Source organism: Triticum urartu, chromosome 3A, assembly GCF_056163025.1.
Source record: "Triticum urartu cultivar PI428250 chromosome 3A, HENAU_Tu73, whole genome shotgun sequence".
NCBI lineage: Eukaryota > Viridiplantae > Streptophyta > Magnoliopsida > Poales > Poaceae > Triticum > Triticum urartu.
This window is the reverse complement of record NC_141875.1, coordinates 426,938,693-426,954,342: the sequence shown is the minus strand read 5'-3', so window position 1 is coordinate 426,954,342 and position 15,650 is coordinate 426,938,693. Positions and strand designations below refer to the sequence as shown.

Below are 15,650 nucleotides of genomic sequence, written 5' to 3'. Positions count from 1 at the left end.
AGGCAAGCTTGGCGATACGGATGTTCAGATCTCCTACCATTGTAACCGACTCTATGTAACCCTAACCCTATCCGGTGTCTATATAAACCGGAGGGTTTTAGTCCGTAGGACAACATACACATCAACAATCATACCATAGGCTAGCTTCTAGGGTTTAGCCTCTCTGATCTCGTGGTAGATCAACTCTTGTACTACCCATATCATCAATATTAATCAAGCAGGACGTAGGGTTTTACCTCCATCAAGAGGGCCCGAACCTGGGTAAAACTTCGTGTCCCCTGCCTCCTGTTACCATCCGGCCTAGACGCACAGTTCGGGACCCCCTACCCGAGATCCGCCAGTTTTGACACTGACATTTGTGCTTTCATTGAGAGTTCCTCTGTGCCGTCGCCGTCAGGCCCGATGGCTCCTACGATCATCAATGGCGATGCAGTCCAGGGTGAGACCTTCCTCCCCGGACAGATCTTCGTCTTTGGCGGCTTCGAACTGCGAGCCGATTCACTTGGCCATCTAGAGCAGATCGAAAGCTACGCCCCTGGCCGTCAGGTCAGATTCGGAAGTTTAAACTATACGACCGATATCCGCGGGGACTTGATCTTCGACGGATTCGAACCACTGTCGAGCGCGCCGCTCTGTCACGACGAGCATGATCTAGCTCTACCGCCGAATAGTGCCCTGGAGGCCGCACCCGCATCGGCTCCGACCCTTAGTTCGGAGCCGACCACGCCGATCGAGGATGGGCAGTTGGACGCCACCTCGGGGGCTGTGATCCCAACGGCGATTGAGCCGAACACCAGCCCCGTACTCATCAAGACTCGTGACTCCATGGAGCCGGATTCTTCTCCGGACTCCGAACTCTCTGCGCCCCTGCCGAGCGAATCCGATTGGGCGCCGATCATGGAGTTCACGGCCGCGGACGTCTTTCAGCACTCGCCTTTCGGCGATATCCTGAAGTCACTGAAGTCTCTCTCTTTATCAGGAGAACCCTGGCCAGACTACGGTCAGCAAGGTTGGGATTCGGACAATGAAGAAATTCAAAACCCGCCCACCACCCACTTGGTAGCCACTGTCGACGATTTAACCGACATGCTCGACTTCAACTCCGACGACATTAACGGTATGGACGCCGATGAAGGAGACGATGAAGAATCAGCGCCTATCGAGCCCTGGAATGCCACCTCGTCACATGACATATACATGGTGGACGCACCCAAAGATGACGGCGCGGAGCGGAAGAATGCACCGAAGGATTGTTCCCTCGGAAAGCAGTCAAAGCGGCGATGCAAGCGCCGCCCCAAATCCCGCCTCGACAGAAATAGCGATCATACTGATCCAGCACTGGAGCAGGGCGAACCGCTGCCAGACAATGGCAATCCGGATAATCAAACCGAACAAACAAACCCTATCAATGATAATGGTCCGGACGACATAACGCCGGACAGGCACTCGGAGCAGCAGAATGCCCGTAAAAGGCTCGTTGCCACCGCAAGGAGCCTCAAAAAGCAGAAGCGGAGGCTCAAGGCCGCGCAAAACACGCTCCAATTCAGATGGAGCAAAATACTCAACACTGTAGCAAGGTACGGCGACAATCGCCCCACCAAGAGCTACCCAAAGCGGAAGCTGCTACCCGAATTCGATGAGGAGGCCTCAGACCCCCCACAACCAAATATCAAAGCAGCCACCTGGTCGGATAGACGACCCCTCTACCACCACAGAACGGCATTCAACGCCGCTCACAATACAACACGCGACCCATGCGAGGGCTCGCACCCAAAGGACGGTGCAACAAGATCCATCTATGGACCACGCAAGCGCGCCCCAGCATACAATGCAACACAACAAACATCCGAACAACGCGGCACACCCAGCTACAGGGGTGCCGCACACCCCCTATGTTTCACCGATGAGGTGCTGGACCATGAATTTCCAGAGGGATTCAAGCCCGTAAACATAGAGGCATACGACGGAACAACAGACCCTGGGGTCTGGATTGAGGACTATATCCTTCATATACATATGGCTCGAGGGGATGATCTCCATGCCATCAAGTACTTACCTCTCAAACTCAAAGGGCCAGCTCGTCACTGGCTCAAAGGCCTCCCCGAAAGCTCCATTGGAAGTTGGGAAGAGCTCGAAGACGCCTTTCAGGCAAACTTTCAAGGGACTTATGTCCGACCTCCGGATGCGGATGACCTGAGTCACATAACTCAACAGCCCAGAGAGTCAGCCCGGAAGCTTTGGAATAGGTTTCTTACTAAAAAGAACCAGATTGTCGACTACCCGGACGCCGAAGCCTTAGCGGCTTTCAAGCACAGCGTCCGCGATGAATGGCTCGCCAGACACCTTGGCCAAAACAAACCAAGAATGATGGCCGCATTAACAAACATCATGACCCGCTTTTGCGCGAGTGAGGACAGCTGGCTAGCCAGATGCAGCACCAGCGACCCCAGTACATCTGAAGTTAGAGATGGAAACGGGAAATCACGGCGCAACAGCAATAACAAACACCGGAATAAAGAAGACAGCACGAAGGGCACGGCAGTAAATGCCGGATTCAAAGTTCCTCGGCCAAACCAAAAGCCGCCTTCCAAAGGCACCAGGGATGAACTGTCCAGCCTCAACAAAATTCTGGACCAAGTATGTCAGATCCATAGTACCCTTAGCAAACCTGCTAATCATACCCACAGAGAATGTTGGGTCTTCAAGCAGTTCGGCAAGCTTAACGCCATACACAAGGGGGAAGATACACCAAGTGAAGACGAGGACGAGCCTCCCAAGCAAGACAAGGGGGAACAAAAGAAATTTCCACCCGAAGTCAAAACAGTAAACGTGTTACACGTGATCAAGAGAAAAAACAATGCGGCACTCCCTGAAAAATATACCCAAGTGCCCGTCACCGCGAAGTCCCGCCACTGGTCGTCTCAACCGATCACCTTCGACCATCGTGATTACGCATCAAGTATCCGGCACGCAGGATGGGCTGCACTGGTATTAGACCCAGTAATTAGCGGATACCACTTCACACGAGTCTTGATGGATGGCGGCAGTAGCCTAAACCTAATATATCAGGATACAATCCGCGGGATGGGGTTAGACCCAACACAAATTCGCCATAGCAATACTACCTTTAAAGGAGTAACGCCAAGCCCAGGGGCTCGTTGTACGGGCTCCCTCCTACTACAAGTTATATTCGGCTCCCCCGATAACTTCCGTCGCGAGCATTTAACTTTCCACATCGCTCCGTTTAAAAGTGGCTATCAAGCACTACTCGGACGCGAAGCTTTCGCTCGCTTTAATGCAATACCACACTACGCCTCCCTAACACTCAAGATGCCCGGTCCACGTGGCATCATTTCAGTGCACGGAAGTATCAAGCGATCTCTGCCCGCCGAAGAGAGTGAGGCTGCCTTGGCAGCTACACACTAAAGGCGCCCGGACCAGCAAAAGCATCCAATAGGTCGTCAAGACCTCAGACACAACTAACCAAGTCCGGCGCCGCTACTCATATCAAATAAACGGTCACACCCCTATCTTTCAAAGGTACAAGGGGCTCAACGCACGCAGACGAGTGGCGATTTCTTCTTATCTTGAATTATACATGGTTTCTTTAGAAAACTATCCTTTTGCACGACAACCTTTTTACCTAAATTCCTCTCTTTTACAGATGATCATCGTGCTACACCCGTCCAGGATACGGCACAACGGAGACACAGGCGCAGACGTGCAGCAGGGACCCGACCCAAGGATTCTTTTTAGATTAAGACCCTACGTAAACCTTTTTTACTGTCTCTTGTTGATACATATCCACCGTTGAGAAGGATGCTGACGTCTTGGCATGTGGCCACGCCAGAACAATGCATGTACCTGGACACAAGGGGCTTCTTACAAAGGCCATTCTTCAGGCCCGGTTTATACCACAAAGACCGAATACCTTAGGGAGTGTTCGGCGTCGCGAGTTTGGCCCTATATGCATCAGCTCCGAATCATTGTCTTTGGTCAAATGTTGGGTTTGCCCGGCTCCTGTGTTTTGGTGCCTTACGTTCCGCTTTACCGGCTAAGGTAGCACCAGGAGAACTACTGCGATTGTGCCCTGGTTCATCCGAACGAGCGCCTCAGTAGAGAAAGCCGAAAACTGACTGTCATGATCTAGCGTGAGACTGGTCAACCACTCGATGACCCATGGGAATGTTAGAATTCCTCCGCCTTAACGAAGGGCCGCTTTCCGGCCAGGCATATACGCACCCGGGGATCGGGAGAGTGTGGAGCCACCAGGGGCTATCTAGTAGCCCCACTGTCAAACTCCTATGGCTAAGTGAAAGTGTTAAAGCATTATATTCCGGTTGCCTCGCTCGCTCCGCTATCACCTCCTTAATAGGACCAAGACGTTGGGTTAAGTGTGAACGCGTGTTTCTGCAAACACCTCCGCATTATATGCGTGGGGGTTGAAGCCGACGACTGCAATCTTTCAGGTTATACACATGTATATATAAACGGCCGCCTAGGAGGCATCACATTACTTTCAGGCAAAAGTATAAAAGTAGCCTCATAAAAATTTAAAAAGCATTTCGCTTACAATGAGATTACATGTCATTCAAACATAATATTTTTTGAGCACTGGGTCTCTATCAAACGAGCACCCTCAAGAACTTCCTCAAAGTAGTGCTCAGCAGCCCTTCGACCTATGGCCGAATCCTGCGCTGCAACAGTGGTAGCATCCATCTCTGCCCAGTATGCTTGAGCACGGGCAAAGGCCATCCGTGCGCCTTCTATGCACGCCGACCTCTTCATCGCATTTATGCGCGGCACCACATCGAGGACCTGCTGCACCAAGCTGAAATAGCTGCTCGGTTTTGACCTTCCGGGCCATAGTTGATCCACAACAGACCTCATGGAGAGTCCGGACAACCTATTTAGTTCGGCCCATTCGGCTAATTGGTCCATCAGCGAAAGCGGACGCTCGGGAGAAAGGAATTGCTTCCAAAACAGCTGGTCTACTTCACGGTCCGTCTGACTCTAGAAGTACTTGGCCGCATCGGCAGCGCTCGCCGCCAAATCCATATACGCATCCTCCAAACTCCACAGCCGATCCAGAGGGGCATACCGTGGATCTTCGTACTTCCTCTGCAGCATAAAGGACTTCCCGGCTACAATACCCCCGGCTTCCCGCAGTTCCTCCTTCTTTGCCCTCATAGCAGAGCGGAGGTCTTTTCCCGTTACAGCAGCCTTCTCAAGGTCCGATGCCTTCGCCTGGTTTTCCTTTTCAAGAGCCCGGCAACGGTCTACGGCGGCTTTTAATTCTACGGCCATATTGGCCATCTTCTTCCGGCTCTCTCCATGTACGGCCTTCTTGGCCCGCAACTCTTCGGCCGCCTTCAAAGCAGCCGCATTACACAATCTTGCTTGTTCCTTGGCTCGGGCAAGTTCGGCCCACAAGGCTTCAAAAGTGGCGGCTCCATCTGCAGTCATAACATGTTAAAAACACTAGCATCATACTCTTCCTATGTGGCGTTTACCAGACAAGGATACTTACCCTGCGCCTCGTCAAGCCTTCTGTTAACAAGCTCGATGTCGGCATCTGCCGCATCCAACTGCCATTCTAAACGGGCAAACTGGCTAGTCCGGCTGGCCACCGGAGCTTCCATCTCCTGCACATAAAGGCAGTATGGTTATTACCTGGGTGTATGATCCTCCGTTCGTCATCGTTTCTGACGACAACCAGAGTCTCAGGGGCTACTGTCTACACAGGGCACACCTAACATGTGCAGGACTATTACACATTCCTTTTTACGTACCTCAAAGCCTGTCAGTAGACTCATAAAAGCTTCATGCAATCCGCTTTCGACGGACGATATCCTCTCCATCACCATATTCATCAGCACATGGTGATCATCTGAGATGGCCGCTCGCCCCACCAACTCCCTCAGAACATCCGATCGCACACTAGACGGCGCCGGACTCTTTTGTCTACCCTCTTCGGGAGCCGGACACTGGGAGCCTCGGGGATCAATTGGATCACCTTCTGGCCTCTCCGCACTCGGAGAGGCCCTCCGCAACGACACTTTAGGGTCGCCCGCTTCCGGTGCGGAGGAGTCCGGAGGAGGCGTCTCGCTCTCCATCATCTCTGGAAGAAGATCCCCCGAAGACGAGCTCATTTGAGAGGGGCTAAGGCCCGAACTGCACAAATATATGCGGTGGTTATTTTCTCAGAAGAAAAGGATGGCATATCTGTACTATTAAAGTTCTCGGGTCACTTACGACTCCCGGGAGAATTGATCCCCCCGCGGACTTTGTGGGCAGCAGCGTCCACCAAGGTAGGGCCCCCGGTGGAAGATTTCTTCTCCCGTTTGGAAGCTTCGGCTTCCGAATTCCCGGGCGCAGTCCTTTTCCTCTTCCAGCCATCTTCCTTCACGGAGACGCTCGCTCCCTCGGTTAGAATAGGCAGCGTTGGGGGCCGCGTCCGCCCGCATTACCCTCCACAGTATCTTCCTTCAAGGGATCCGAGCAAGGTGCGTTCAGGAGCATCTTTTCCAATACCGGATTCTCCAAACCCTCAGGGAGGGGGGCCGAACACCGAATCAACTTCGCCTTTGTTAGCCAGTCCTGGTCAAAAAAGCAAACTCTCAGAAATAACTTCGTAATGAAGGAAAGATAATATGTTCGGCCGGAAAATTTCTTACCTATTCGGCGGCGCGGTTACTGCTCAGGCCCACGTCCTCGGTGATTTCCGGACACTCTACTTGAGGTCCGAAGAATGACTTATACATATCCTCGTGCGTCAAGCCGAGAAAATTTTGAATGGCACGCGGACCCTCGGGATTGAACTCCCACAAGCGAAGGGGCCGACGTTTGCAAGGCTGGACTTGACGAACCAGCATAACTTGTATTACCGCAACCAAACTGAGATCGTCGTTGAAGAGATCTCGAATGTGGCTCTGCAGTAAAGGCACGTCCTTGGCTGGGCCCCAGCTCAGTCCTCTGCTGATCCATGACATCAGTCGTGGTGGAGGGCCCGAGCGAAAAACGGGGGCGGCCGCCCACTTGGCGCTTCTAGGAGTCGTGATGTAGAACCACTCCTGTTGCCACAATGCAGACACCTCTGGGATGGAACCTTTGGGCCACGGAGCTCCCGTCATCTTGCGTATTGAGGCGCCTCCACACTCTGCATGTTGCCCTTCGATCACCGTTGGCTTTACTTCAAAGGTCTTGAGCCATAAGCCAAAGTGGGGGGTAACCCGGAGGAAGGCCTCGCATACGACAACAAAGGTCGTGATATGCAATAAGGAGTCCGGAGCTAGATCATGGAAATCTAGCCCGTAATAAATCAAGCCCCTGACGAAAGGATCCAGAGCAAAACCTAGACCTCGAAGGAAGTGGGAGAAAAACACGACGCTCTCGTTGGGTTTGGGAGAAGGGACGGCCTGCCCCCGAGGAGGCAGCCGATGCGACATTTCGGCGGTCAGATACCTGGCCTCCCTCAACTTTTTGATGTCTTCTTCCGTGACGAAGGAGGGCATCCATTGGCCTTGAAGGCTGGATCCGGACATGACTGAAGGTTCGGAGCACCTAACTTGAGCTTTGGGCGTTTGAGCTTGAGGCGGGGGGAGGATTCGATTAAGCACGGGAGGGAAAAGGTAAAAGATTTGCCCCTTTATAAAGAGGGTGGATATCAAGCGTCCTTCCCGTTTCCGTTTGGACTTTCCTATGATCTAGGGGTCCTAGAAGTGGTTGGGTTACCCCTGTATTGATGAGAATCCCGTAATAAGGGGACACAATCTCTGTTTTTACAAGACGTGCCAAGGGAACCACCTCGCATACCACGCTGAGGTGGGTAATTAAACGACTCGGATAAAGGCTTGGCCGAGGTGTGTCGCACCACGAAATACGTCAGCAGATTAGATTTGTGTAAATATTATTCTCTCTATGGCAGTATGTGGAAACTTATTTTGCAGAGCCGAACACTATCTTTGTGTTCAAAATCTTCTATGAAGTACTTGGAGGAGGAACCCGCCTTGCAATGCCGAAGACAATTTGCACGCCGGACTCGTCGTCATTGAAGCCTGGTTCAGGGGCTACTGAGGGAGTCCTGGATTAGGGGGTGTTCGGATATCCTAACTATACCTTCAAGCCGGACTCCTGGACTATGAAGATACAAGATTGAAGACTCCGTCCCGTGTCCGGAAGGGATTTTCCTTGGCGTGGAAGGCAAGCTTGGCGATACGGATGTTCAGATCTCCTACCATTATAACCGACTCTATGTAACCCTAACCCTATCCGGTGTCTATATAAACCGGAGGGTTTTAGTCCGTAGGACAACATACACATCAACAATCATACCATAGGCTAGCTTCTAGGGTTTAGCCTCTCTGATCTTGTGGTAGATCAACTCTTGTACTACCCATATCATCAATATTAATCAAGCAGGACGTAGGGTTTTACCTCCATCGAGAGGGCCCGAACCTGGGTAAAACTTCGTGTCCCCTGCCTCCTGTTACCATCCGGCCTAGACGCACAGTTCGGAACCCCCTACCCGAGATCCGCCGGTTTTGACACCGACAAGGTGCCTAATTCGAAATTGTACTTCAAACCATACAAAATACCATTAAAGCTTTCAGGACAGAGATCTTTGTAAATCACCTTTTACATAGCACTGGTCTAGCTCTCTAAGCAAGTACTACTCTATGGTTCTGTTGGTGCATATACATTTAAGGAACATGAATTAAAGCAGTTTATTTCTATAGCATGGATCCTTTCATTTGAAGTAGAGACGCACATGAATTTTAGCTATTGCATGTGAGGATAGGCGTTGGGCTTGGGGACGCAAGGTAAGGAAATACCTCAGGTTGTAGTGGTCAATCTTGCACGATTGGCCATGGACAAGGAGGTCGTGGATGCTGCAACTGGCTCTTGTCTGATGCCCCACCTTCTCCAACTCCACCCTCACAAGAATTGAATGCTAGAAGAAATCGGTCAGTTCAAACTTGAGTCCCTCCAAAAATGGTTGCATGCTAAGATTATAGGATATCAGACCTTGAAAAAGCATGCCAACCACAAGCTTCACAGCAATATATAGACCTATAAAGGAGCTCAGGAGCCTGGAAATAGAAGAGGCTTTCATCATTATAGAACACATTGAGTAAGACAAGAAATCTATATATCTTCGATGTAGTTATTTTATCAAACCAAGTAACAAAGTAGCATTCCTGCTAAGTGCATGAAAACTAAGAGCCTGCTAAAAGTCATCCATGTTCAGATTAGAAAATAGTTGCATCGAGATATCTTTTGGTGGGGTCACACAAGGAAAATATCAATACAAGACACAAAAACGGGTTAGAAAAACTCAGGTTACCTTCAATTGACCCAAGGAAACTACCATCAGAACAGTTCAACCGAACCACCATGATGAAGAACACTTCTGTTATTGTTTTAATGATATAGTAATTGATTGCTTTCTACTGACCTCCTATAAAGGCAATTAGCCACTTCTCCGATGGAAGTCAAAATAGTGCCTATGTTTTTCTTCAAATGTGGCCTAATATCACAAGCGTGATAAGGCAAAGCGCTACTGGAAATAACTAAAAACAAGAGGAAAATGAAATGCTAAGGAAAGGAAAAGTTCATTACCACACCCATCTGAAGGTTTGCAGCCTGAGTTCCAAGATACACAGATTGCATCAACCAACCCATCTTCAAGACAACAAATAGGACATATAAGGTTTACAATCTGTTCAAGAAAAAAAACCTGCGATGAGCACCAGAGGAAGTGGAGAAGAGGCGGTAGCGATGACGCCAGGGACACAGAGAACGGGTTGTAAGTCTTCCCCCATCTGTGCTGCAGTCCATGGAGGAGCAGATACGTGAGCCGCAACCTCCGCTCCTCCTGACGATGCAGGCACACGAACTCGACCGGGGAGCAGCGGCCCGAGTGAGGCTGAGCCTCTCCTGGCGATGGAGGAGATGGAGGGAGGGGCGACGAGACAGGAAGGACGGGGAGCATGGCGAGCGGCGGCGGCGTAGCAAGGAGCACGGCGAGCGGCGGCCTCTCCTGGCGATGGAGGAGAAGGAGGGAGGGGCGACGAGACAGGAAGGGCTTAGGAGCACGGCGAGCGGCGGCGGCGTGGCAAGGAGCACCACGAGCGGCGGGCGGGAGAATTGGAACGGGGCGATGCGGCGGCTAGATTTGGGATAGGAGAGGCGCGTTGGGCTTTCTATACCTGTTGATGAAATTCCAATAATGCCCTTGGCGGGGCACCGGAATAACATGCGTTGGTAGCCCAGTTTCGATCTACAGTGCTCAGTTTTGATCCGACAAATGGGATCAACCGGGGGCTTCATCTGACGGTCCAAAATGTATCAAGAACCAGATCCAACGGCCAGGAAGCGCTAAAGTCTGAGGAGGCTGGGTTTCTCCCACTATGTATCTTACGTGATGTCTGTGTTATATTGTATGACGTGTGAAATTTAACATGCATTGTTTTTATATAACTCTTGCAAAATATTTCAAGAGCCCGTGGCAACGCACGGGCATTGTACTAGTAGTGTTAGTTTCAACACATAGCAAAACTAATGATTAAGGGTTGCAAGACTAGTCTATGAGTCTGTATTTGCCTTCCAACCGAAACCTTCAGAGACTAGTCCATGATTCCTCGACTGATCCCGTGCGGAACTAGTTCAAAATTCGTTATTAAGCCCAACAAATGAGCTTGACAGAATAATGGCATACAATGCCCAACGTGTTTCAAGAGTAGCCCCTAAACAAAGTAATGCGACAAAGGGAGACAAAAAACAGATCCTACCTTTGATTCAAGATATACATATGGTCCAAGACCAAAACTAAACTATGCTGAAGATTTGCTGCAGTTCAGTAGATTATGCCGAATCACAGACTGTTGCCGCCGGTTAAAGTGAACCCTTGTTCTCTGTGGTTTTATGTACTGTCTTCTGCAACTGCAATATTCAAAATATATGCTTCCTGTGTTTGCTCTCTTGTCCAGATTCACTACGTCCTGTGTTTGCATGTCCTAACCTAAACCAGATCATATAGCCTTAGATCTCAATTTGGAAATGTTCCAAAAGCATGACGTTCATCAACATCCCTTGTGGCCATGTACTTTATACAGGAGAAACTGTTGGACTCGGTTGCGACGAGTTCTCATTATTAAGAGCATCATGTTCAGATGACTCAACCCAAAGGGGTGACAAGGCCACCACCTTGCCGATAATTATCAGAGTTGGAGAAACTAGATCCGCCGAGTGGACCTCATTCACAAGATCCTTCAACATTGCAAATACCTACAGCAAAGGAAATATTCAGCATCTAAAAGCTAAGGCTGGAACACAATTCAGATGGTAAGGCTCTGTGAGTCAGTACCATTCGCTGTTGGGGGGTAGTCCCACGCTCTACTGCAACAGCAGGAGTATCTGGTGGAAGACCGTGCTTCATTAACTTGGGAGCAAGTGATGGTAGTGTTGACAAACCCATATACACAACCAAAGTTGTTTCTGGGTCGGCTGCATTCTCTGCCACATGTAGAGGATCCGTCCCACCATTTCTAGAGTGTCCGGTTAAAAATCTGACACTGCAAAAAAAGATGATATGTCAAAAATGTACTACTCAGCATTCATAAACACTTTCTCATTGCATAAATGCATCACCAACAATTAATTTTGCCAGTCTGTTCGTTTACCATGATATCTATAATCATCTTATTTTCCTCTTAAACAAAGTTTGCAGGCATGGCAGGGCCTTCCTTTCACCCAGGAAAAAGCATTACCATGATATCTGTCATATCTGATGGGCTGGAAATATCAGAGATGGCGGCTTGAATGCGGGCCCCCGAGTTGGCTTATCGTTCGCCGCGCCGGTGTCAATGCCCGGCAGGCGGACAGCCGGTCAGCCAGCTTGAGTGCGGTAGGAAGTTGCCCCGTCCATTCACATCCACTCTGAACAGGCATGAATGCGACGTGGCGGGAGAGGCAGGAGAGGGGTTTTTGGGTGGGTCCACGTTATCGGATGCCTACACGGCGGACGTCCGAACACCTGCAAACCACCCCCAGTTTGGTTCCGGTTTGTGGGATTTCGGTCCGGACCAGTCAGGACAATTTTGGTGACCGCCGTTGGATGGCAAAAATAGTCCGGACATTCGCGGGCAGTTTGGTGATCCGCGTTGGAGTTGCCCTGAGCCAGGCAAAGGCCTTGTCTCTAGCCGATGGCCGGAGCCCACAATAATGACGCTTCCAAGTACTGTTTAGTTCTTGAAGGCTTCATTGAGGTGATGCTCTCTTTCCCTCCTGAGATAGCTCCAGGGGGAACCCTAGATCCGTGTGGTTGGATGATGATGACACTTATACATGATCTCCCTCCTTGGATCATTTTTGGAGTTATGCTACAGCCGGAGGGACCAGTGGAAGTTGGCAGTGGTTGGTCTCAGGGCTTGTGCGCCAATGACGAAGGGATGAGCAATGTCGGGGTTGCGCCAGGCTTTGGTAGTCAACTCTTCTGCGAGTCCATGGTCTCACCGTGGTTTGTTTGTTCCTATGAAGACAAAGCAATGTCGGTGTCATCTGGGTGGTGACAACTGACAATGACATGTGATGGGTGGTCCGGTTGTTGTGTTCCTCCTTGGCGCAAAACTTGCATTTCGCTCCGTCGTAGCTCGCCTTTAGATTCGCAGCTGCTTTGTGGTCAGCGTGTGTGGCTGACTGTTTGGTTGTTCTTAGTGTGACTTCACAAGACTATTGTGCTGAGGGCGTTCTCGTGGTTGTCGATGGCAAAGTCAGAGTCGCTTGCTCTAGGAGTGATGACAACGACACAACAGATACATCAGCGGTGCTTTCCTCCTCGACAGTGTGTGTGCAGTGTATCTGTTGTGTGCCAGATTGGCTGGCCGTGCAATCAAGGCTGTCATGTTCCAAGGTGGGTGGTTGTATCGTTTTTAACCTGGTTTTCCATAATTGACCAGGTGATTCTCACTTTCTTCATATATATGAAAATGGCAAGTCTTTTGCCTCATTTAAAAAAACCTTTTTCTTGCTTCTATTCAGCCACAGGACTTAAGAACACAAAGATAGGCAAATGGAGTACCAGTGCAAAGTATTTCCACTATACTGCTTTTATAGTCAAATTACGTTGAGCAAATGACATGCATTTGGGAGTATTAAGCTAGTAGCATCGTACCTCAACTACAATATTTACTAAATTAGACAAAAATTTCAAGTTGCATTTGAGAAGTAGATGCAGATGATGAAAATCAACTGATCAGCTGTGATGAAGATCACACAGAAGCCATTTCAAAGAAAAGCATGTTTTGATAAAGGGCAACAGCTAGAACAGTCGGCCACATCACAAGAAAGATACCTGGTAGCGACACCCCGATGGGTTAGTGGAATACCAAGTTCAGCTGCAATTCCTGAAGCAGAGGTAATTCCTGTAGATGTTTGGATGCAAGCGATTATTACCTGTTTCATGGCAAATAGTGAAAATTATCCAAGCCGCCATCACAGGTTTACTATACCTGGAATAACTTCAACTCTAATTCCTTGTTGTTGTAGAAAATCCATCTCTTCTCCACCCCTTCCAAAAACCTGAAAAGAGCACGATTAACATACTTCCTCCAAGGTAAAGGTACATATCACTATATCACTAACGTGAGTTCTCAGCTGGAGTATGAGGATATGTATGTTTGACAAAAAGAGAGAGAGATTGGAACAAGCATCCTAATGTTGGGATTTTTAACATAGGCTGTTGGTAGGATTATCTTTTTTCTTGTTAGTATTTTATACTAAAATGCCATAATTTGGCATATTTTGTTCTCTACTCCCTCCGTTCCTAAATAGATGACCCAATATTTTGAAACGGAGGGAGTACCTTTTAATTATGAGCATAGAACATTACAGATATTGCATGGAGAAGTATTTCTACAGAGCAGTAGCTATTGCACGGAGAAGTGTTTATAATGCTCGGTCAGTTTAACATTGATGCACATGCAACAAAGCCTAAATTGGGAATAAGCTGTTTTCCTCCAATCTGTCTTTTTTTCTAGGATCAAGGACTTGATGTGAAAAGCCATACAGAAATTGGCTTCTCTTCTAGTACCAACTGGGACTACTACGTACAAGAATCATCGACCAGTACTAATAGATAACTATCGAGTACTAGTATTGAAAATATGAAGTGCGTGTTACCAGAGGATCGCCGCCTTTCAACCGCACCACATTGGCACCAGCCTCCGCGAAGCTCAGGAGCAACTCATGAATTTCTTCCTGCATTACATGAGCAAGCGGACAAACTTAGAAAGTGCAGACATATCATTTGCATTTCAAACTACTCCCTCCGTTCCTAAATATTTTCTAGAGATTACAACAAGTGACTACATACGAACCAAAATTAGTGAATCTATACTTCAAAATATGTCTACATACATCCGTATGTTGTTGTCCATTTGAAATGTCTAAAAAAACCTTATATTTAGGAACGGAGGGAGTAGATATAAACCTCAAAGCACCTGAATTTAAAGACGGACACCGAATGAATGATCCTTGTGACTGACCTGAGTGCGACTGTGGTATCCGGCCGTCTTGCCGACGTAGAGTAGCCTGGCGCCATCCGCGACCAAATCGAGCACCTCGTTGGACACGAGGCGATCGTACAGCACCAGGTCCGCTGCCTCGATGGCCCGAACGGCCTTGAGCGTGAGGAGCTCCGGGTCCCCTGGCCCCGTCCCCACCAGCGCCACCCTCCCGGGACCGCCGCCGCCGCCCTCCCCTTCCAGCCCTTTCCCTCTGGACGCCCTGAGAGCCTCCAGAAGCCTCCGCAGCTCCGGGAGCTGCAGAGCGATCTCGTCGTCCCGGCGGCCCGAGGCCGCCGCCGCCGCGGCGGCGGCGGCGGACGAGGAAGAGGACGAGTCTTGGGCAGTGTAGGACCAGGCGTCGCGGCGGTATCTCGAGGAGGACGTGGCCTCGGTGAACGGAGACGCGGTGGCGCAGATGGCGGTGGCGGTGGCAGCGGAGGAGGAAGGCCTCGCGGTGCTGGCGAAAGCGGTTGAGGTCGCGGGAATGGAGGCGGGAAGCGGCTGAAAGCGGGGCGCTCGGAGGGCGAGAGCCATGGCGTCGCAAGGGGTGTGGACCGTGGATTTAGGCAGGGGTGGTATTTTATACGGGAGCGAGGTGAGGTGAGGGCCGGAGCAGGACAGCCGGAGGCGGGTGGTCCGTTGTGGTGGTGTGGTTTTGGATGGGCGAAGGGGTGGAGGGAGGGCAGAGGGGATCGGAGTCCAGAGGAGGGAGGAGGCGGCCCTTCCTTTCGATTAAAAAAAGTGCGGCCTTGCGAGTGTGGAAGGGCCAGGTTCAATGAACCGCCGCGGCACACAACGGGGTTCAGGTCAGGAGTCAGGAGGTAGCCAAGTGAGAGTGCGCCCCTCTGGCCCTGGGGTACCTTTCGCTGCGCCGCCGGCGGCGGCCTCCACCCTCCACGATGGTGTCATGCAGTGTGTCAGCCACGCGCGCACATCGCTAAACCTCTGCTGATGGTGGTGAGCGGCTGTGGTCAGAAATATGGCTCAGCTTTGGTTTTCCTTCCTTTCGCAATTGTAACGGTGACGGTGTTCGGGCAACTCCAACGCGCAGACGCAAATATACATGAATTTTGTTCGCTTTTA

At 50.2% G+C, this 15,650-nt stretch overlaps 1 protein-coding gene across 1 annotated transcript; it reads right to left on the bottom strand.

The window, feature by feature from the left end:
• Positions 1 to 10,636: 10,636 nt before the first annotated feature.
• UPM1 (urophorphyrin methylase 1) lies at positions 10,637 to 15,273 on the bottom strand. Its single transcript, XM_048707622.2, has 6 exons — positions 14,547 to 15,273; positions 14,182 to 14,259; positions 13,512 to 13,581; positions 13,355 to 13,424; positions 11,369 to 11,576; positions 10,637 to 11,289 (listed from the first exon to the last, which is right to left on the bottom strand). The coding sequence occupies exons 1-6, from the start codon at positions 15,099 to 15,101 to the stop codon at positions 11,110 to 11,112; spliced, it is 1,161 nt and encodes a 386-aa protein (XP_048563579.1). The 5' UTR covers positions 15,102 to 15,273; the 3' UTR covers positions 10,637 to 11,109.
• Between the last annotated feature and the right edge of the window lie 377 nt (positions 15,274 to 15,650).